Here is a 22,316-nt window from a genome sequence, read left to right as displayed (position 1 = left end):
GTGGTTGCACTGAGGTTAATGACTGAACTCCACCTAACTTGATGTTATGGGAGGTTACTGGCACAAGGTGATACTTGTGTCACATAACACAAGCCCTATATAATTTCTCAGTGATAACATACCATACCATACCATTTCAATGCTCATGATAATTTAAATATTTATTTTAAAATTTTTTTTCAGTATCCTATTTTTCCAGTTGTCAACTGAATTGTGTGATTGATAATTTACAAAATTCTGCTCTTACAAATGCCCAGTGGCATCACTTTGGTTTTACAGATGTACAATAGCTTGTGCAATACAAAACTTGCTCTCTTTTGACAAGGAAATTGACACATGTATAAATTGATGTTCTGAAGTTTATCTTCAGAATTTATACACAGTATATGAAATACCAACATATTAAAAGCCTGTAATCTAATACAATAAACTGCAGTTGTAACTATCAATCTTTTGGTAGAAACACTGATTGCACAGGCAGATATCATTTAATAGTCTGTAATGGACCCGAGTGACTCATGGGAGTATGAACACAGTGTTTAGGTACAGAATGAATAATGTATATAGTCAAAAGCAGGTAATTTATGTAGAAATAAACTGTAGGCAAAAATATGTATAGGCTTAAGAGAACTGCAATATAAAAAAGAAGTAATACATGTCACTATGTTATAGTAACTGAATTATAAAATCCCTTTCAGTGTTCATCAAAAGAAAACAAAAACAGATATTAAAAAAAAAAAAAAGAAACAAAGTGGTTTACATTATTTGCCATGTAATCTTAGTTGCCTTAATACTCATCACAAAATAATTCTGCATGGGAAATCCGAGAGGTACTGACTTTGGACAAGGCCTATAGGTGGAAATGGTAGTTTTATTAGACAGATACAATAGCTAGAGAAAGCAAAATTTATTTGAGTAAAATTTTGGTTTGGGCAAACAAATCTTTTTTCATGTCTGTTATCAACAGCAGACTTCAAGATTTGCTTCAAATTAAGACAATTGCTCTGAGTAGCATATTCAAGTAGTCAATAAAAACATTCAACCCATTCACAAACCTTACCTTGCCTAACTCTTTTCATCACCACATCTGTGACAACTCTACTGCTAAAGTTGGAAAGAGGCAGGGGATTTCCAGGGGACAAAAAAAAAAGGGAATTCCTAATTATTTCTGAATATATATGGTGTTTATTGGAAAATAAGCAAATGCCAGTACAACTAGAAGGTTGCAGTTCTTCCTAGAATTATCTTTACTATACACAAGGAGTAATGCATCAAGAAAGAAGTTTTGTATAGCTGTAAAGTAATGAGACAAACTTTTATATACGCTCTCAGCTTTATGTTATATCCTCCTTTATATCAGCTGGTTTTGTACATAGATCAAGTTATATGACCTCAAGTTCTGACAGATGTCTCAGCACCATGACACCTTCTGAACTTCCTTCTTTCTCCCAGGGACGACAGCTTTGTTAATACACATAAAGCTTCTGTTAATATAGATGAAGCTCCAGTAAAAACTCTTTGGGAAAATTATCCAGATTATCCTATCTGCTAACTAAATAACAAATAGCAGGTGCATCCAGTGAGATCATACTGCATTTTGTATTGCTTTCCCCAATTTGAAAGGCTACTGCACCCCTCCCTTCCTCTGTCAAAACCAGGTCCCTGCTCTGTCAAGATCCTATCCTAATTCTGAAGGTACATAGTGATTTTTTTTCTTCTCAATATCGCCAGAGAATGGTGATAATTCAGCTATTTATACTCTTCAGGTCAAAATGCATAGTAAAGCTTCTTAAAAGTTTTCTTATTGTTTAGATTTCCAAAATAAGATTAATTCATGATATAATCACTCAATTTTGCAATCACTTTTGCAACTGACCTTAAAAAAAAGGAGTGGAACTTATAATGAAAAACTGAAATAGATGAAAATAAATTAAATGTTGAGGTCTTCCTTTGTTCTCTTTGTTCCTTTCCTACTTTACTATATTGTCATGTTACAAATGTGTATTATGACAGCTGTTTCAAGGTTACATGTTTCAATAGCTGCTATTAGTATAGGATCATGATTGTCAATAAAATGAGACCATTTTCACCTGGTTGAGAATATAGTTTCATGATGACGGATGTTTTCTGTTACAAGCAACTGGAGTACATATATATATATAAACCCTTTCCATCCATTTCAACAAATATACACCATTATATCTGCAGAAATAGTGTGATTATCAAAACACAGTAATCAATCATTTTTCCCATATAAATTGGATAAATCTAACAAAAATAAAAATGTGAAAAGACAAATGTCAAATGATTAGATGACTGCATTCAGGCATTTAAATTATTTCACATGGCACATCATTAGATATTGAATGTAGTTAATATATCCGAGGTCACTTTTTTTGGCCAATATAACTGTTAAACTATTTAAAATGAAAATAGAAATGTCTAACTGTTGCACAATATTTTCAAAGTTTTTGTTTTGCTAAAATCTGCCTTCCAGATCCAATGCTTCTAATAATAAATATTCGTAATATTTATATGTTCATGCTTTAAAAAAAAAATCTGTAATGTTGTACATACTACATCACATATTCTGTGTATAGAATAATCTAGAAAAATCAATTCTTAATATTAATTAAAATGTCAAGTTTCAGTTACTATAAAACTTTTTACGCTAACTCCAGCCAAGACACCTATCATTAAGGAATAAGGTAATAATAATAATTAATAAGTCATGCATACAAGGTACTGTTAAGAAAAACACAACAATGATCAGCCATCCAACAAAGCAATCCTATAAAACAAAGTAATCAGTAGACTGTTTTTCATTTTACCTCCTTGAAACTTTTCCTAAGCAAGAAGATTTACAGCTCCAGAATACATATAACACTTTAAATAGTATCCCACCTATAACCAGGTATGCAATTGCTCCAGAGAGTCTGGTATGAAGAGGAATGAGACACCACAGGTTTGTAATTACTGTCTTTACATCACATGAACTTTCTAGGTGTAGAAACACTAAATCAGCTAAGACACCAAGGAACCTGGAAGGTTGTTTCTAATTTAGCTTGTTAGCAAAGTACAACCATGCAGATTGGATTTCTGATTTATACCAAGAGCAGGCACACCCTGACAAATGCTTAAAATCAATAGAACTATGTTATTCATCATATGTAAGACAGATTAAATGGCTTTTAATGACCAGCTTCTTATCATAGTAATATATTTATGTGATGTCAGTGAACAAGTCTCCTCATATTAAAACCTTGTATTTATTTATGCAAGAAAAGTCTTGACCCTACTGCACATGTTCCCTCCAGGAGAAAGAAAGTAAATGTGGCTGGTATTGTTTAGATAAAGAAACAAAAAGTAGTAAAAAAATCTGAAATAAACCCCACGCTTTCTCTTTTGTGTTCATTCTTCCTCATTCCTTTGTCCAATTCTTGTCTCATATACAATCAAGTGATTAATATGCAAGGCAAATCTCAGGGAAAATGTGATCTGCTGATAGCAGAGACTTGCTGATGTCAGTGCTATTCAGACTTAAAACTTACATCAAGCTGTGGACTGGCCCTGGACAGATTATCTCCAGAGAGTCTCTGTTGAACAACATCGTGCTTTTTTCTGTGCCTGGTGGTTTAGACTACAATTCTTTGAGAAGAGAAAAATGCATACCTCAATACGTGGCTGTTATTTCATCCTGAATGATTTCTATAACTGTAGCCTCCTTTATCACTGGCAAAGCTTTACATGTCTCACAAAACCCAGAGACAAACTTTAAAAAAGGTCAGCCTGTACTTCAGGATAATTCTCCTTACCTTGATATCCATGAAATATTTACTTTAAAAATATACCTACCTCATGTTATCAGTGCAAAGAGATGTACATTTATTTGCATTACTTATACATACATTAAAGTATACTGATGGCATTAAAAAAATAAGGAAAATCATGTAATACCTTTACTTTTACCTATGGATTTGGTGAAATGGTTCCATGAAGAAAGCATTTCCAGACAAAAAGAGAATAAAGAGGAGAGAAACAACAGTAAGAGTCATGAGTATATGTAAATGCAACAGTATCTGAACATGAACAGACAAAGTATAAGTAAGTGTCTGGACACAAATGAAGATGCAATCAGTGTTGTATTAAGGATTTAGGTTTTTTTTCCAATCATGTACATGCAGAGAAACACAGAAATAACCCATGCTTAGATAAGAAAGAGTGACACAAAAGTAACATGGATAATGGGCTTAGAGGATAAAAAAAAGATCGCTGATTTCATTAGGTTGCAAAATTGTACTCTCAGCATTCCAGAAGCCAGGAGCAGGTGCTTTCTGCACATTTCCAATCAGCCATGCATTAATGTAAATGGACTCTTCAATGTGTACAATGTGACAAGCTGAGTATCTTCTTTCAGGAGCTATCTGAAGAGCGCTCTTGTGCTTCGATTATCATTTATAGAATCACCCATAACTGTATTTTCTGATAAAAACATTAAGTTTTCTTAATCACCTTCTTATTTCTCTCACCTCTTTTCAGTTACTGTATTGCGAGAGGGGGAGTTGAGGCAGGAAGGACAAAAGCTTACGGAGCAAACAAACAAAAAAAAATAATGAAATAAGAAAAGATGTGACTAAAACCATGTGTTTATTTGCAGCCAAAGACAGCTCTCAAGCATTTGCCCATCGTTTGCAGTGATGGTTTCAAAGCAGCTACAGAACAAGAAGAAACAATGAAAGCAGAGTGGAAAAGGAACAGAGCCCATACCTTGGTCGCCCATCATCAGGTGCGCCAGACCTTGAAGGGAAACAAGAGCACAGTCAGCAATGAACAAGGGAGCACGGGAAGGTGGTGTTGTCACAGTGACAAAAATGTTTTGTGACAGGCATCTGTTTCCTATGAGATGTCTGTATCACAGAGGGAAATCAAAGAGCATTTTTCAACCACTGGTTGGAATGCTTTGGGCTACGAGTAACAGAACTGCAATTCAAACACTGGGTGCTGTTTTATTGTGTGTTTCTTCTGTGCAGTAGTTGGGATGACAGAAAATAGTAAAATGCTTTCAAATTCAACCAATTCCTTTAATATTCCATCTGTCTTTATCTCATTTTGCTTTGAACACTTTGCTGGGAGGACTTCCTGTCCTCTTTGTGTGAAACGATGTTAAAAACCTTGAGAAGTGTAAACCTGAAAAATGGGCTGGGTCTGATCTTTTTCCCCTCACAAAAATGAGCATTTCAGGTAATTAAATAAAATTTCTTCATCACATTGAAATGATAATGCAAGGAATGTCTCCTTATTTGTGTGAAAAGTGAGTGTAGAATGAATTTGTTCCAGTGAAGGCAAATTATTACATATGCAATATAAAATACATAGCAATAAAGAAAATGTGACAGCTTCTGAAGTTACTTCATAAATCTGTGAGAAATAGGTTTTGCTTTATATTTGTATTGTGAGATGAAATCCAATCATGCCAGTATAGGTTTAGTGACATTTCAAAACAGATGTCCATAATGATAATAATCACTCAACCAGAGCCAAGTTGCATTACTCTTTAACCAAAAATACTCAGCTTTTTAAATTCTGGATAATAAAATGATACTTATGTTCCCACTGAGAAAAATGAGATGTAGGGAGAACATTTTTCTAGAAATATGAGGTTTTTTTAGCATTTTATGTCTGGTTTGAAAAAAAAAAACCCAAAACCTCAAAAAAACAGGCTTATTCTTGCTGAATTTAGCTGGTTTGGAACCATTTTAGAAGTTATTAATTGCTCTCATGTTAAATGTGCTCCTCTTATCCAACAACTATAAAAAGCGATACATTATTTTCTTATTTGCAATTAATTAAAATTAATTCACACAAAGAAGGTGTGCAATAAAGTATCCTGCTCTTTATTGGAAAGCAGACTTCCTAGAGAGTTCCTGTGATTTCTAATTCACAAAGAAAATTAGGTGCACAAATGACTCATGTACTTGGGGGGAGTTCAAAGAAGATACTCCTGACCGCAATCAGCCTTAAAGAATGCATATCTTATCAGTTCCAAATCTCAAGTGATGTTCCAAGTGGACTAACAATGGTTTTGCTGAATTAGTGCTTTGTAACGCCATTCTTTTGTAGTTAAACTGAAGGGCCTGATGTGCCCCATCTCCTGTGCAATAGAGCCTGTTTCCAATCACAGCGCCTGCAGCTGGTGGGATTACCTGGGGTTTACAGCAAAGTAAGTGAAAGCTGGGTGTGATCCTGACGGGATGCCTCCACAAGCACTGCTTAGGAAACATTACACAGCTGCACTGCAGTTGGCAGCTGCTGTAAGAGGGTAGAAATGTTTTCACGCGTGTTCTTTCCCTGTAAGTGTTGCTGTAACTGAGATAGGCACAGTGAAAACACAGAGTAGAAACACCCACGGGCAAGCTTCATTCTTCTCATGCTGAAAGTCCTTGCTTGGATCCCTTGCTGCATGCCATTCTGGAATTATAAAACCCTTCATGTGATTCCTTAGCTGATCTTTTGACTTTTTACTTTTCCTGTTGGCAACTATAGTAAGAAATCTCAGACTTTTGGCTTGGAAGGAACTGTAGTCGATAAAGGGAAGGTGAGACTAGTCGAACATTACATTTTTTTCCTTAATAAAATGTGCCTTTTCAGCTGCCACTTTACATGAGTTATTTGAGCTCCGAAACTGTATGAAGCAAATCGCTGTCATTTCTCCTAGGGGGATGGAAAGACGGCCATCTCTTACTAGTTTGCATTTAAATATGATCCTTATACCCTAATAAGGACCTAAACAAAAGGCCTACCTTCAGGAGATTACCACTGCTTGATAGCTACTGTTTTTGCTAAATGATAGGTGGGATTGGTCAACTGTAAATAAGTGACGCTTGTGTAACTTTAAAAAAAACCTAATGGCAGAAGTGCTTCTCAAAAACATAGAAACCACTTTAATTTTAAGAGTCACTTACGGTGCTGTTCAACTAAAGAGAAAGTCAAGTGAATGTAAAAAAATAATTCTGCTTAAACCAAACACCTATAAATTAAAAAATTTAGTACTAGTCCTGAAGGCACTAGATTTTGTTTGATTCTATGTTACTTTATTGTGAAGCAGTAAAGAAGGCTACCTATGATATGCCTTTAGCAAGCAAGTATGATACTTACATTATTTTATATTTTTTCAATCCATGAATTCAATCTATGCAAGAGTGAAGAATTACTATTACTCTACTTGTGCAATCCACAGTAGTTTAACATGATATAGATAAATCTTCCCTGAAAGAAATCACTGCTAGATTTTCAAAATGAGAATCTGCTTATAGTAAATAAGATAGTCATACAAAATTCTAGTCTTAACTAGCCATGTATATGTTACATTAAAATGTACATTTAAAATATTCACTTGTGCACCATTACTTCATAAACGGAATGATAAAAGCCTTTTCTTCGTGAATTAGGAACTCAGCATTTACTAGGAATGCCGCATTTTGTATTGAACTTTGGCTCTGAGAGAAGAGAGTTAAGGAGCACAGGATGGGACAGGAGAAGCGGATAGGAACGTAGGATATATTTCAAAATGTGCTGTGTGAGTTCCATGCAGAGCACAGGCCAAACCAAAATTTAAACATGGCAAATCTGCAGTGAACATGTTCAACCCTAGCACAATATCAATAAAATTAATAAAATGGATTTTTTTCATACCAGCAATATAAACAAATTTAACTGTGAATATTAAATCCTTCTGTTTTCTCATATAGCCTAACTTACAGAGATGCTCAGATATCGCAGAAATGAAACAAGAAAAATTATATCTCGATTTTCTAACTGTGCTTTGGATGCACATTCTATGCTCCCATCCTTTACATATACATCTTTCGTAACTTTAATGTATGCATAAGTAGCCAGACCTGTGTTGGAATAAATTTAAGGTTGCAGTTTTAAGGATTAGATTCAGGTAAAGTCTGGATTAACTGTTATCCAGGCTTTATCTTATACTGCTGTGCATAAATGAATTTGTGAAATGAAATTGAACCTCCTTATCCAGCTATACCGATCCTAATTCACATTTGAGACTCATGTTGACACCAGTAGGGGTTCTATGCATAGATCAAGTATAAGATTAAGTACTTATTTCTAGGGTTTTATGGTTTTCAGATATAATTCCTATCCCATTGTTGTTGAATACATTTTTGTTTAACAATGAAAATGAATTTGTATGGATGTGTATGCGCGTGACAGTGTAGACAATTAAGTATTGGAATTGTTTGCATTTTCTTCCTACTGGTAACATATATTTTAATAATATTGCACAGCATCATGAATGTGCTATATCTGAGCACCTCTCTTTGCCCTTGGATACCGTAGCATGGAGAAATGCAGAACCAATACTTCCAGGCTTTTTCAGGAAATTACCACTGAACAGGCGGGCAGTGGCCCCTGGTGACTTGAATCCTGAATGAACTCATGCCCCAGGGAGGCTCACTACTGAACCCTGGGTCTGAGCCCTGCCAGGGCAGTCACTTCGCATATTCATTAGCTTATGAACTCCTTGATTTAAAAACAGCATTAAAAGTCTAGGGAAAAATAAAAGATATTGCTCAGTTTGGATAGATAAACTTGTGTTTCAAATAGATAATCGGTTATCCAGTAAGATTCAGCCCAGAGAGACTTCTAAAAGCACTTGTACATAAAAAAGCACTTGTATCTTTTGGTTTATAAACAAAAAAGATAGTACTGATTCACAGCAGTAACTGATCTGTAAAGCATATTATGTACCTTTACTATGAGAGATATACATGCATACATATATATATATATATATGCACGCAACATGTTTTATCAGCTAATAGACGTACTTACCAATATTCAGGCTAGATGGCATTGTGCTTAAGTTTCCACTGCCCTGTGCCATACTTTCTTTAAAGGGACTTAATTACATACCAAAGTTATTAAAATCACATGCTTCTTCCTTCACAACGTCCCAAAGGCAGAGTGCATTATGTTGAAAAGTTAGACAGAAAAACTTTTTTCCTCACACTTTGTGTTGTAAAGAATAATACAGTAAGTAAGATTTGTAGTATTAAAGAGAAAAGTGCTTTCCATTTTCCTAAGCAATTAAAATATAGATATTTAACATGAATTACATTCTTATGAGGAGGAATTATGCTCCACACTAATGAAAGAAATACTTTCTTGAAGTGTTTTTCATACAGAACACTTGAAGAAATCAGTGCTGCAGATTTCCTGAATGATTTTGAAGGGTGTTATCACCCATATGAGTCTAAATCCCATTGTCGCTGGTCATTGGGGGTATTATGAATTGCACCAGTAAGGCCAAAATTAAAATGGAATTTGGCTCGTGTTCTGTATGGAAAAAGAAATCACACTTATTTAATAAACCTGTATACCTTTATGGGTAAAAAAAAAAGTGACTTACCGTACTGAATGTTATGTGTACTTTTATAACATTAAGCAGAAGGGGAAAAAACCACTAACAGAAGGGAAAAACAAGAGCTTAGGAAAATAAGGTAGAAAGCACCCACCTTCCACATAGTTGTCTTCTGTAAGCACATAACAGGGAAGGAGAGAAAAGGAAAACATTCATTAAGCAGCATGCAGACTGGAACTTGCCATTGCATGTCTTCATCATGCAAGGCATCAAACACAACATGCAAGTGCTCCATTGCTACAATCCAGAGGGAAAAACAAAAGCTCCAGGGAAGCAGTGTTTCCTCTACTTAACAAAATTTATGTGATATTAAATAAAACCATACTTTTTCCAAAGTGCAAAAATATACAGGATTTCCTGTATCTCTCTCTAAATTCATGATTAGTCATTAATCAGAGGATCTTCTTGTAGGACTTTTATAACTACATATTGTAAAGCCATCAGTCATTTGTGCTAAGGATTCTAAGTTCATTTGCCACATCTTTCCCATTCTTAATTTCCCTTAATGACCTGTATGAAGCAGATGATTTTAAACATATTGAACAAGTTAATTTAAGTTTTAGAATATGCTGTGAAGAAGTTTCCACAGGCAGCATGGCTGATCCTATACTCATTACTGAAGCACTCACTGGTCATTGGGTAAGATCTCCAAATCCAATGTGGAAAAACTGTCACTTAGGCTGGTGATCCTACAATTTGTCAGCATCAGAAACTTAAACATCTTAAAAAATCAAACAGTTCTCTGCCTTGTACAGCTTGCAAAGGCCACAGCAACCCCAGACATGGGTTCTGCTCCTGAATTAGATCAAGGGGCATTTTTCCTAACTAAAGCCTGCTATCAACAAGCAATAATTTGGCCTTTTATCCCCAGCCCAACATCAATATGGGGCACAGGAAAGCTGGTTCTCCCAAAGTCTACACAGCACGATGGGACTAGGAATTGAGCCTCAATTAATGAAGCAGACAGAATTTAAAATTAAGAAACACGCTCAGAGTCCTAGTACTCATGCTAGTCTCTATATTCATCAGCTCCTCCAGTAGGTAGGTGGCTTTGAGGGAGTTTGTCTCTATTGCCCATTATGATTTTGACTGAGGAAAGGGTAGGAGAGAGACAAAGATATCTCAGGGGAGAGAGAAAATGGGAAAGGTAAAATAACAAAGGAAAAACAACACGGAAGTCGAGGAGATGGACTGTGCAAAACCAACAAAGAAATGGGGAAAGATGACAACACAGCAGTATGACTGCTTGGGAGCTCTCTTCCTGCAGTTTGTGCCGTCTCCACCAACACGCTGGGGTACAAGCACTCGGAAGCAATTGGAAATTGAAGCCCAGTTCTGTCATTTCACATTGAGTCTTCCCATAGGAAAACAGGTTTTCATGTGACCGTTAAGAAATGTCATCTCAAGCAATATGGATACATTGTAAACCAGGAGTCAATAAAATGAGTTACACAGAACTGGGCTCAATAGTGTCCCTGAAGCATAGCAGTGTCCTGCCAGGATGTGTCACTTTTCATAACGAAAAGTCCTTATAAGTTAATGCCACAAAACACTTAAAAGTCTCATACCTAGACAGTATTCTAATAAATAATTTGAAAGATTTAACACTTTAAAAAGAATAATTACTATAAGCAATAAATACTAAAAGTTTAAGTCTCTCAGTTTCCAGTCGTAATACTCATAAATCAAACCAGATTAAATTAGTTGGCTTAAGATGTTATAAATCATCTTTTCCGTGCACACTCTAAATTTAGACTTGTAATATCTCAGTATCTGAAACTTTAGTTTGTCATGAAAGTGCAAAGGGTACATACTGTTTCATGCAGTTAGGAAAGTAAGAGGCTGAAAAGAAAAAAAATAAATATGAAAAGCAGTATGCTTGTTGTGAGTAAATATCTGAAGATCAACAAATCAAATAAAGTTCACTGAGAAAATGAAAAACACCCCATTCCACAAAATAAAGGCATTATGTTCTATACAGAGTGTAAATTGCAGTGATATCTGGGCTATTAGAAATAGCTACTTACAGCTAAACTTTTCTGGAAGAGCTTTCTTCCTGTAATTGTGTATAGTAATTTCCTTTCTTTCAGTATAAAACTGCCAAACTTAATGAAAAATAAATTAGTTATTTCAATTGTAGTATAACTTCAGGCTCCTTCACCTAGTCCTTGTTACTGCAGTGTTGGTGTATTGTAATACTGCAGTGCTATCCTTCTTGGAGGCCATATTAAGCTTAACATGGTTATTTAAAGCCAACACATGAACTTGCTAAAAGGCCAATTCTGTTGCTCGTGATGTCAGAGAGTTCTGAAAATGACATCACAGGTGGATAACTCATCTAATTATAAGGTCTAGCTTATTTTGGTTTATATCAAGGGCCCTATTCTTAGCAACAATTGGTGTGTCTTTTTTGATGACTCTGTCACCAGGAAGATTTACACTAGCTGAGCAGCTTTGCCTAAATGTCTGATTGATTAAACTTTTAAGTGATAGGAAATTAAACTGCCAGAACATTTTGAATTAAATAAAAATGAAAATGTGGAATTCCCGGTCTGTGAAAAAAACAGTGTATATAGCCAAACCCCTATACTCTAGTAAACAGCAATGAAAATTCATTCATTCCTCCACATGCTTTTGTCATAGTAAGTTAAATCATTTTAAACAGTTTTGCAATCTAAGAAAAGAACTATTTCAGCTTCTTTAAGGTCAGATTAGTGCTGAGAACCATTATTGATTTAAGGTGGGTTTTTGTGATCGCTGATATGGTTGAACTCGATGATCTTAAGGGTCTCTTCCAACCCAGGTGATTATATGTATCTATATATTTCCACAGCACTATCACTTTGTTTGACTTTCCTTAATCTAGTTTTCTGACATGGTCTATTCTTCTAAGCAGAGACTAAAAACCCTAACTTTGCCATGTATACTATCAAGGTCTTAAATTTGCAGTTGGAAGAAAATTTAAATCAGGAGTAACTGTATTTGTGTCATTCCAGTGGCACTGACGTAAAATTTCTGTACCTGGAGGAAAGCATAGCCCATTTCTGTCATTGCTGATGATTTAGCCACCCCTAGTCTAAATTTACCCCCATTTACTTCCATCCACCCTGGAGGACCTTATTGTCTACTGAGTAGTTCTGCTGGCATCAGTGGAAACAAAGGCTCTCAGGACGCAAAGCATCACCTAATTGCTGTAGGCATTGGCACAGAAAGGCTGTTAGCCTTTTGCCTTTTCTGCACCAGCTGATTGTACCAACGATTGTCAGCAAATCACAGCCCCCCGTACAAGACAAGGAGCTAAAAGGGACTGTCAATGCAACAGCAGAGGAGCATAACAGCCTTACAGCTTCCACTAGCCACCAGACGACTGACCAGACAGGTTACTTTGTTTTCAGTGCTCTAACTTCTGGTAGATGTGAAAAATCCCCTGTTGTCAAATAGTACCCAGCTATTCAGTTGAAGGACCGGACAGGATAGGTTTTCGACGGCAAATGCTTATTTCCTAGATCTTCCTCCACCTCCACCACCACAAATACTAAAGTACACTGCTAATTTCTGTATTTACAACCTAATTTCTCTGGCCAAATTCTGCTCTCAGCACTACTGGTGTGATCTATTGACTGCACATATGGAGCCAAATATTCAGTGGATTTAAATGTGGTATGACATGGTAGAAATAAGTAGAACTACCCAATTTACACAGGCTGTGAATATGGCTTTTAAGCTTCAGATTAATTGTCTCAGGCTGTCCCTACTGAGCTGAGAGCAGAATCTGCTCCGTATTTTTGTAGCAAAAGCCCAACCAATTCTAATTATTTTAGCATATTATGATAATTTAGTGATACAAAAATGTGAATCATGTTTTTACAGGATATTTTTATTAATTGAAAAATAATTTTAATATTTGGTGATGCTTCATGGAAACCTTGATTTAAAAAAAAACCCAAACGTGATTGTTTATGTTTTGTGGTTATTTCTGCTATTAATTTTTTCTTCTGCTACAGTATTTACACCTTTGCCACACAAAGCAATATTTCTACTGACAATTATATAAGAACAATATTTCATGAAAAGTTACAGAAATAGCATTCTAGAAATAGCATCATAAGAAATAGCATATTGAAAGTGGCATTTTTACAGGGTTTCTTTCCTCATCAACATTATAGTTAAAAATCACACTTGGCAACTATAAAGGGTATAATACACAGTAGACATAATTTCTGATATTTCATAAGATATTCAGTAGTATGAGTAGTGTACAAGCAGCCTGAAATAAAGCTTATTTTTCTTCAGGTGTCTTGTAGTAAAAATGGCTAGAAATTTAAGATACAGTATTTTAAGTTTGTTTTCTCAACAGATAACACATAGGTACGTTTCACTATAAATTTAGATACTTAAAAATACTGTACTGGAAAATGTCATTCCAAGAGGCATCCTTTTCTATGGGATTGAACCCCGCATCTCTTGGAGAGTGTAACTTAGCCTGTCCCATCAGTTTCTCAAATTTTTACAGAAGTTGTTTAATTTAACACATGGTTCAAAAGAAAATACTGAGAAATATTATGAAATCATGAAATATATTATGAAGTATATTATAAAGCACTAACAGTTATAGTTTCAATAATGATAAACTACAGCAAAACAGGTCTGCTCTTCTCAAATGCTGTGTATCTGACAAATTCCATCAGGATTATTTGTGGCTTTTTGAAATGTACTTTTGAAAACAACTGTAAATGTTGACTGTCATTATTGACTGTAATTATGAATAATTAGAAACATATGATAAAGGCACCTAGTACAGAATTCAGATTTTATTGCAGCCTTCTGCTTCTATATTGAGTAATTAGGGAAGCAGTATTTCCTACAGCTGGGTCTCGTGGAACATAATTTGGAATTAATCTACAAAAACTGCAAATCTCCAAGAATCTGGGAAGATGGCCCAGGAGTTCCTTCATTTCCACATGGCCCAATTAGGTCTGAAGTCAATGTACAGCCTCTCCCAGACTCCACACAGCCCTGGGTGGACCCATTCAGAGGACTTTACTGGGCAGTGGATAGACATATAACAGAGACTTCTTTCTGGAATGACTCAGGAAGAAGGTGTGATACCATCAGGAACACAGATGACCTGTCTTGACCAAAAATGAGGCAGAGGCTTTCTTCCAAATGAGGATCATTAGGGCACATTTAGATGTTTCTGCCAGTTTAGTACAAGACAAAGCCATCAGCCCAAATTCACCTCTTTAAGTTCTAACAGCATCCATGAATTTACTCTAGGTGAGGCCACCTTTTCTAGACAGTGCTATGTATCCCAAGTGCAATGAGACTGAAATAATGGCAAGATCATTTTTTTTAAGCTACCATAAATGACCTCCTTGTGTGAAGCAGTAATTTAGGGCGGCAGTGCAAGCCTTGAATGCACAGGCAAGGATATAACAAACAGAAATATTGAATTGCATTACTTTTTGTAGCATAACTAAAACCATTACTGTGTTTAGTTACAGTGCTCATATATTTAAAAGGAAGTGAAAATGAAAGACGTTTCAGGAAAAAATACCACTTTTCCCACACTCATCCATGGTTCTTAGAATCTAAGAAAACTCAGCAACTGTGTCTTTCAATGAAAGCCCTAAAATGCTCAATCTATTGCGTATATCAAAGACAAGATTAAGAGGTGTCTTGAACCCAGTCTGTAACTACCAATGTCAAGAGAAAGATTCTTGATACTTGCAAGTCCTTTCAACCAGATAAATGCTGGGATTGAGAGTCAGAAAAGTTCAAACTGAAACTAAGATTAAAATTTTCAATAAATAGAAACATTGAGTATACTGGGAAATTGTTCTCTGAAGTCTTAAGACGGAGCCTTTCCCTAACAGAAACTGTACCAATAACTATGTTTTGGCTGCACTGTAAGAAACGCTGAAGGAAGTTTTGCCTTTCACCATTTAGATGGTCAAGTTAATATTTTCATAGCAGTACATTCTGGCCATAACTTGCATAAAACTATGAATTTTCTCTAGCCAAGTGAGAACAGAAGCCAAGAACAAGCAGCAGCAAATACATTGACTCTTTGTTAAACACAAAAATGTTCAAACAAATTGTTTTCTCAGAATCTCTGCATCATTTGCACAAAGAGCTCACTGAGAAATGTTTCCCATGAAGAATTCAAATATAACGGATTAAAAACCAAAAATCATTCAGATAAATCATTAATATTGTTCCCAATGGGAAAACACCCCCACCCCCAATTTACTTCTACACCATGCAATATTTTCTAATACCATATCCAGTCGTCTACAGATGACAAACACAATCAAAATCAAGACATAATTAAATCAATACTTTCTGAGACAACAATTTTTTGTGCTGTTTGATTCCTATGGAGTTAAATCACTTTTCTACCATTGTTGTTACAAGTGTACCAAACATTAGTTTAATTCTATTAATCTAAGAATATTTTATTTTTACACATTTTTATATACTGAATATCTGGATAGACTTGTGCTTTTTTGGAGCCACAGTAGTTAACAAATAAGCACATTTGACAGATATATCCTTTTTCTGAACCACTACCTAAAACTAACATTTTTTTGAAAGCTGCTTGGCCTCTTCTTTTACTAATTTTTACCAGAGTTCTAAATAAACTTGGTCTGACTCAGGGGAGAGATCATCATGTAGATATAGAAATGACTGCTTTTTAATTATATTGCAATCCCAAGAAATATGACTTTGGCCTTATTTTGCCACCTCATTAAATTTAATTCTTTTTCTCCAAAATTGGTCTGCTAGTCTCAGATGTACTAAATTTCAGACCTGCTTGTAATATGTCAGTAGTTGAAAGAAATTTGCATCAGTCACTGGGACAAGTATTCTTGCATCTGTGTCACGGCTGCAGTAACCACAAACAGGAATCAAAGGTGGATCAAAGGTTTTTTAATAATTGTATTTAGCAATATTAATAATAGAGGTAACGAAAGGAGAAATAAGTCATTTGCATAAGTGAAGGAGAGCCAAAGAACACAGTCCGTCCCCGGTGTTCTAATTTCCATGTCTAAGCGGAAAACAAAGCACAGTGTAAACCTGTTTTTCACTGAGTAGACAGATTTTCGTTAAAAACTGCTACTCTTTTTCCATTTAGCCTCTGGGACTTTTACTCTGGATTGCAAACATTCAATTTCCATCTAAAATCTCTGGGATTTGTGCACTTTACTTTGATTTGTGCTTTCAGACATCTTCCTTGTAATCACTGGAGGTCTTCTTTCCTATCATAGAGAATGGATGTGCTAACTAGAATTAAGGACTGACTGTATATGGCCTGCTTTACAGGGCCTGTACATCTTACAATAACTCCTCTTCTTCCTAGCACTATTATTATTCCTTTGGACTTTCTCCACATTAGCTCTGCTGGGTACATGGCACACAAAGATATTTTCAGGATATTCCTATCAGAACCTTTCATACAGAATGAACTATTCTGGCTGGCAGAGAATACTGGCAAGAACAGATTATGTTCTATGAAAGTGATGCAGGCTGACACGGGTATTACTATTTTAAGACTATATACTTTTTAAATTAATTTGAAAATAAACACAATTTCAACAACTTCCTTTAGAAACAGTTATGAATTTAGAAAGATTTTTCAGAATTATTCATGCTTGTTTTGGTGTACGGGAGAGCAGAAACTAGCCCTGTAAATCTGATTCTTTGTTGTGCTATGCTGTGTGTTTGTCATTTATGCCACAGAATCATGGAATGGTTTGGATTGAAAGTGACCTTAAAGATCATCAAGATCCAACTGCCCTGCCATTGGCAGGGACACCCTCCACTAGATCAGGTTGGACCAGGGTGGTCAAAGCCCCATCCAACCAGGTCTTGAACACTTCCAGGAAGGGGGTATCCACAATTCTCTGGCTAACTTGTTACAGTGCCCCATAGAGAAGAATATTTTCTTAATATCTAATCTACATCTACCCTCCTTTAGCTTAAAACCATTACCCCTTGTCCTGGCCCTACATGGCCTTGTAAAAAGTCCCCCTCTGGATTACTTGTAGGGCCCCCTTGAAGTACTGGAATGCTGCCGTACGGTCTCCCTGGAGCTTTCCCTTCCCCAGGCTGAACAAATACAACTGTCTCAATCTGTCTTCATAGGAGAGGTGCTCAAGGTCTCTGATCGTCTCCATCCTCTGGATGGCATCCCTTCCCTCCAGTGTTCTGACTGCTTGATATCATCAGCAAACCTCCTGAGGGTGCGCACAATCCCACTGTCAGTGTTGCTGACAAAAATGTTAAACAGTGACAGTCCCAATACTGACCCATAAGGAATGTTATTTAGGTCCATTTGGACATGGAGACATTGACCAGAACTCTTTGAGGGCAACCATCTAGCCAATTCCTTATCCACTGAGTGGTTCATCCATCAAATCCACATCTCTGCAATTTAGAGACAAGGTTGTCATGTGGGACAGTGTCAGATGCTTTGCACAAATCCAGGCAGATGATGTCTGTTGCTCTTCCCTTATCCACCAACACTGTAACCCTGTCATAGAAGGCCACTACATTTGTCAGGCACAATTTGCCCTTAGTGAAGCCATGTCAGCTGTCACCAGTGACTTCCTTATTTTCCATGTGTCTGAGCATAGTTTCCTGGAGGAACCGCTCCATGATCTTGCCAGGCACAGAGGTGAGGCTGACTGGTCAGTAGTTCCCCAGGTCTTCCTTTATTCCTTTTTTAAAAATGGGGGTTATGTTTATGCTTTTCCAGTCAGTGAGAACTTCACAAAACTCCCACAGCTTCTCAAATGTGATGGACAGTGGCATAGGCATTGGTCTCAGGGCTGACAGACCTCTCTCATCAGATCTTATGAATTTATGCACCTTCAGGTTCCTCAGACAGCCTCAAACCTGATCTTCTCTTACAGTGTGCAGTTCTTCATTGTCTCACTCCCTGACTTTGCCTTATGTATCCTGGATGGTGTGACTAGAGGCCTTGCTGATGAAGACTGAGGCATAAAATTCATTGAGTACATCTGCTTTCACCATATCTCAGGTAATCAAGTTTCCTGTTTCCTTCCAGAGAGGGCCAATATTTTCCCTAGTCTTCCTCCTATCACTGATATACCTACTACAGAAGCTTTTCTTGTTGTGGTTGATATGTCTGTGGTCAGAGTTAATTCTGTCAGAGTGTTTGCTTTCCTAACCTGATCCCTGGCTGCTCAGTTTATCTGTATTCCTCCCAGGCTGCCTGATCTTCCTTCCACTCTCTGTATGTTGCCTTTTTCTATTTGCATTTGTCCAGAATCTCCTTGTTCATCCACACAGGCCTCTAGTGTTCTTGCTTGACTTGCTCTTTGTTCAGATGCATCACTTCTGAGCTTGGAGGAGGTGATCCTTGAATACTAACCAGCTTTCTTGTGCTCCTCTTCCCTGCAGGGTTTGTACTCCATCAAGCAGATCCCTAGAGAGGCCAAAGTGTACTCTCCTGAAGTCCAGGGTAATGATGTTGCTATGCATCCTCTTCACCCCCTTAAAAATCTTGAACTCCACCATTTCATCGTCACTGCAGCCAACACTGCCCATGAGCTTCACACTCCCCACCAGTCTTTCCTTGTTGGAGAGAACATGGCACCTCTCTTCACTGGCTCCTCTATCACTTGGAGAACAAAGTTATCATCAACACATTCTAGGAAATTCTATCTTGTGCCTTGCTATGTTGTCTGACAGATATAGGGGTGGTTGAAGTTCCCCCATGAGGATCAGGGCTTGTAAATGTGAAGCTGCTCCTATATGTCTACATAGGACCTCATCTGCTCCATCTTCCTGGTTGGATGGCCTGTAGCAGACCCCCACTATAGTGTCACCAGTCCTTGCACTCCCTTTAATCCTGACCCTTAAGTTCTCAGTTGGCTCCTCATCCATCCCCAGATAGAAGGTGAAACCCCCTCCTTATCTTCCCTGTCTGTCCTTCCTAAAGAGCCTGTATCCTTCCACTCCAACACTCCAGTCTTAGAAGCCATCCCACCATGTCTTTTTTGTGCCTATAAAATCACAGCCCTGTACATGTGTGCATGTCTCCAACTCCTCTTTATTCCCTGTGCTATATGTATTTGCATAGAGGCATTTAAGTTGGGATCCCCAATGAAGATGACTTATTGGATGGAGTGGGTGGAATTCCTTTTGAGGTGCACTTCAGGTGTTCTGCTGACATGTCAGCCTTCTTCCAGCTCTGGGCACCTATTGCTTGGTTCCCCTTCTCCTACAACTTTAGTTTAAAGCCCTCTTCACCAGCTTGGCAAGCTTATTACTGAAGATGTCCTTCCCCTTCTCTGACAGATGGACTCTATCAGCCCCCAGCAGACCAAGTTTGTCAAAGCAAGTCCCGTGGTCTAAGTAGCTGAATGGACCCCTGGCTGTGGCACCAGTATTGTAAGAATTCGTTGATTTGCCAGATTCAATTGGCCCTTTCAAACCCTTCCCTTTGACCAGGACGATTGATGAAAAAACAACTCTTGCTCCAGAGTCCCTTACTTCCACTGTCAGTACTCTGGAATCCTTCTCAATACTCCTGAAACTGCTCCTGTCTGTATCACTGGTGCTCTGTGGGTCTATTGCAGATTGGTCTTGAAACCGACTACCTAACTCATCGTCCCTGATGTTATGCAACCTTGTCATTGCATCCTGCAGCTCAACCACCTGCTGCTGGAGGTCCTCCACCTGGGCACACTTTTTATAGGCAGGTCTGCTGACTATGCCTGCCCTGGGAGAAAGGTCTAGGCACTTCCTGCATGATAGCCTCTTCCTTCAGTAGCTCTGCCTGTGTGGAGGCAGTGGACACTGCTGGGATAGATGTGCATACAAGAGGTTACAAAATCAAGCCCACTTACTATCAGAAGAAATCAAATCCCTGTCCAATCATCCTTTCAGCAAAACTGGTCTGTTAGAGCCATTAATACAATAGGATTAGCTGAGCTGACAGTGAGTGAAAATGTTGTGCAGTGGTGTAATGGCAGAAGTAATTTTCTACCTTGATGGCAGATTTCAGGAGGTGATGATCCTGTGGATAACACGAGTAGGAGACTCAAAGCAGGAGACGTCATGTTCTTTGTCCATCAGACGGATATTCTTTTTAGACAATGCTTCCTAAAACTTTTCTACTGGTTTTGTATTGTATGGTGAATTGGCAGCTATCTACACTTTCACAAATTCTACTGTGTAAATATATTTCTCCTTTATAATACTTACTAAAGGGTGATGACATATGACTGCACATTCTGCCCAGCTGAGAAATCCATTCAGGCTCTGTCTCTGTAGCTGGATATTTGTACCTTCCCAGGCTAGTAAAACACCAAAATTAGGAGGACAGCATGCAAAGTTAGCCATATTGTTGTACTCACATACTGTCTTTACACAAAGCTGAGGAATGAGTGTGTGCTAGCAGTGATGCTATGACTTTAGCACAGGTGGCTGAAGACAATTTGGTATGAAGTGTACTTCAGAGTTAGCAGCTAAAAATGTAAAATACGTACTGTACACAATTAAAAATAGAGTAGCAGTATTCAAAAACACTTTGTTGTGTAGTTCTTTAGCTAATCACCATAAAATTTTCTACTGAGATTCAGTTTGTGGATGTGAACTGAGCTGAACCTGCCTCAGGAAACCTTTAGAATGGTACAGAACAAACTTTCTGTTTATTTAAATGGGAAATTCCTCTGAAGTGAGTGAAGCTGTACTCTGGAAGTCAGCATGCTATAATCAAATGTTTAATTTGACATAAAATTAAAAGTTAATCACAGCTATCTGTGACTGCAAGTGAACAAAATAGATATCTTTGTATTTTTTTAAGGAATTTAATTTTCTCCTTTATTGGTCTATGATCATTTCAATGCTAATGCTGAATGTTATTTTGATTAATTGGTAGTTATAGATAATGACAATGAAGCTAATTACAAGAAATTTTACAATTAAAAAATCATCATTTCTTCACTTAAAATTTGGTCATCCTTAGCTAAAGTAAGAACTGATATATTTATTTCCTCCATAGATTTTCTAGGAACAGTATTTTTGTAACCATATGAATACCTGGATTGCAGCCCCATGTGTACAGAGTACCTGTGCACACTGCAATCAGGAAACAGATGCTTTATGCCAGTTCTTGATTTCACTAATCAGTTTGCTATGAATTGGTTTGACGAGTATTTTCTTGGTATAAGAATATACATTGTAACTTTCATAAATCTACAAATTTATGTAAAAAACTCGGAGGCATTAGTTCAGAACAGTTGAAAAAGGTGGCTTCTAACGAGGAGATACTGTGCTTGACATGCTATTGCAAAACCCTGATTGTATGTATATTATGGTTTTATCTTTGCATTTATCACTGTTCCTATCTCAGAACTGTACACATGAATTTTCTAGTGGTAGCAGATGTTTCAAGACAGACACATTTTGTGGATGTCTTTAAAATGAATGCAAAACAAATTAGATCTAATTCTTCCCTTCCTAGCATTTTAATCAGTATCACAGAATAACAGAACAGTTGGGGTAGAAAAGACCCCTGGAGATCATCTGGTCCAAGCTTCCTACTCAAACAGGCCCACCTAGAGATTATTGGCCAGGACCACGTCAAGATGACTTTTTAATATCTCCAACACTGGAGACTCAACAAACTCTCTGGGTAAGTGATGCCAGTGCTTGGTCACCCTTACTGTAAAAATGCATTTCCTGATGTTCAGATAGCACCTCCTGTGTTTCAGTTTCTGCCCATTGTCTCTGGTCCAGTGACTGGGCACCACTCAAATGAACCTGTCCCGGTCCTCTATGCATCCTCCCTTCAGGTATTTATATATATTAACATGATGAGCCCTGAGCCTTGTCTTTTCCA

The 22,316-nt window shown here is 37.1% G+C and overlaps 1 protein-coding gene across 21 annotated transcripts in view; it reads right to left on the bottom strand.

Moving 5' to 3' along the window:
* Positions 1-22,316, bottom strand: part of NRXN1 (neurexin 1) — a gene marked incomplete at its 5' end in the record, with an annotated part of 727,448 nt that overhangs the window by 637,799 nt on the left and 67,333 nt on the right. For 10 of the 21 annotated variants that reach the window (XM_084260962.1, XM_084260959.1, XM_084260948.1 and 7 more), the window contains 3 exons: positions 3,958-3,969; positions 4,768-4,797; positions 9,534-9,551. The exons of 4 other annotated variants lie outside the window; for them this stretch is intronic. In XM_084260962.1, coding sequence (XP_084117088.1) covers positions 3,958-3,969; positions 4,768-4,797; positions 9,534-9,551 — 60 coding nt within the window. Of the gene's footprint in view, positions 1-3,957; positions 3,970-4,767; positions 4,808-9,533; positions 9,552-22,316 lie in introns of all 21 variants that reach the window. 7 more of the 21 variants (XM_084260945.1, XM_084260946.1, XM_084260949.1 and 4 more) reach the window with 3 other exon arrangements.

This window comes from Gallinula chloropus (genome assembly GCF_964237585.1).
Source record: "Gallinula chloropus genome assembly, chromosome: 3".
In the NCBI taxonomy this organism is placed as follows: domain Eukaryota; kingdom Metazoa; phylum Chordata; class Aves; order Gruiformes; family Rallidae; genus Gallinula; species Gallinula chloropus.
Note: the sequence above shows the minus strand (reverse complement) of the source record. Positions and strands in the feature narration are given on the sequence as shown.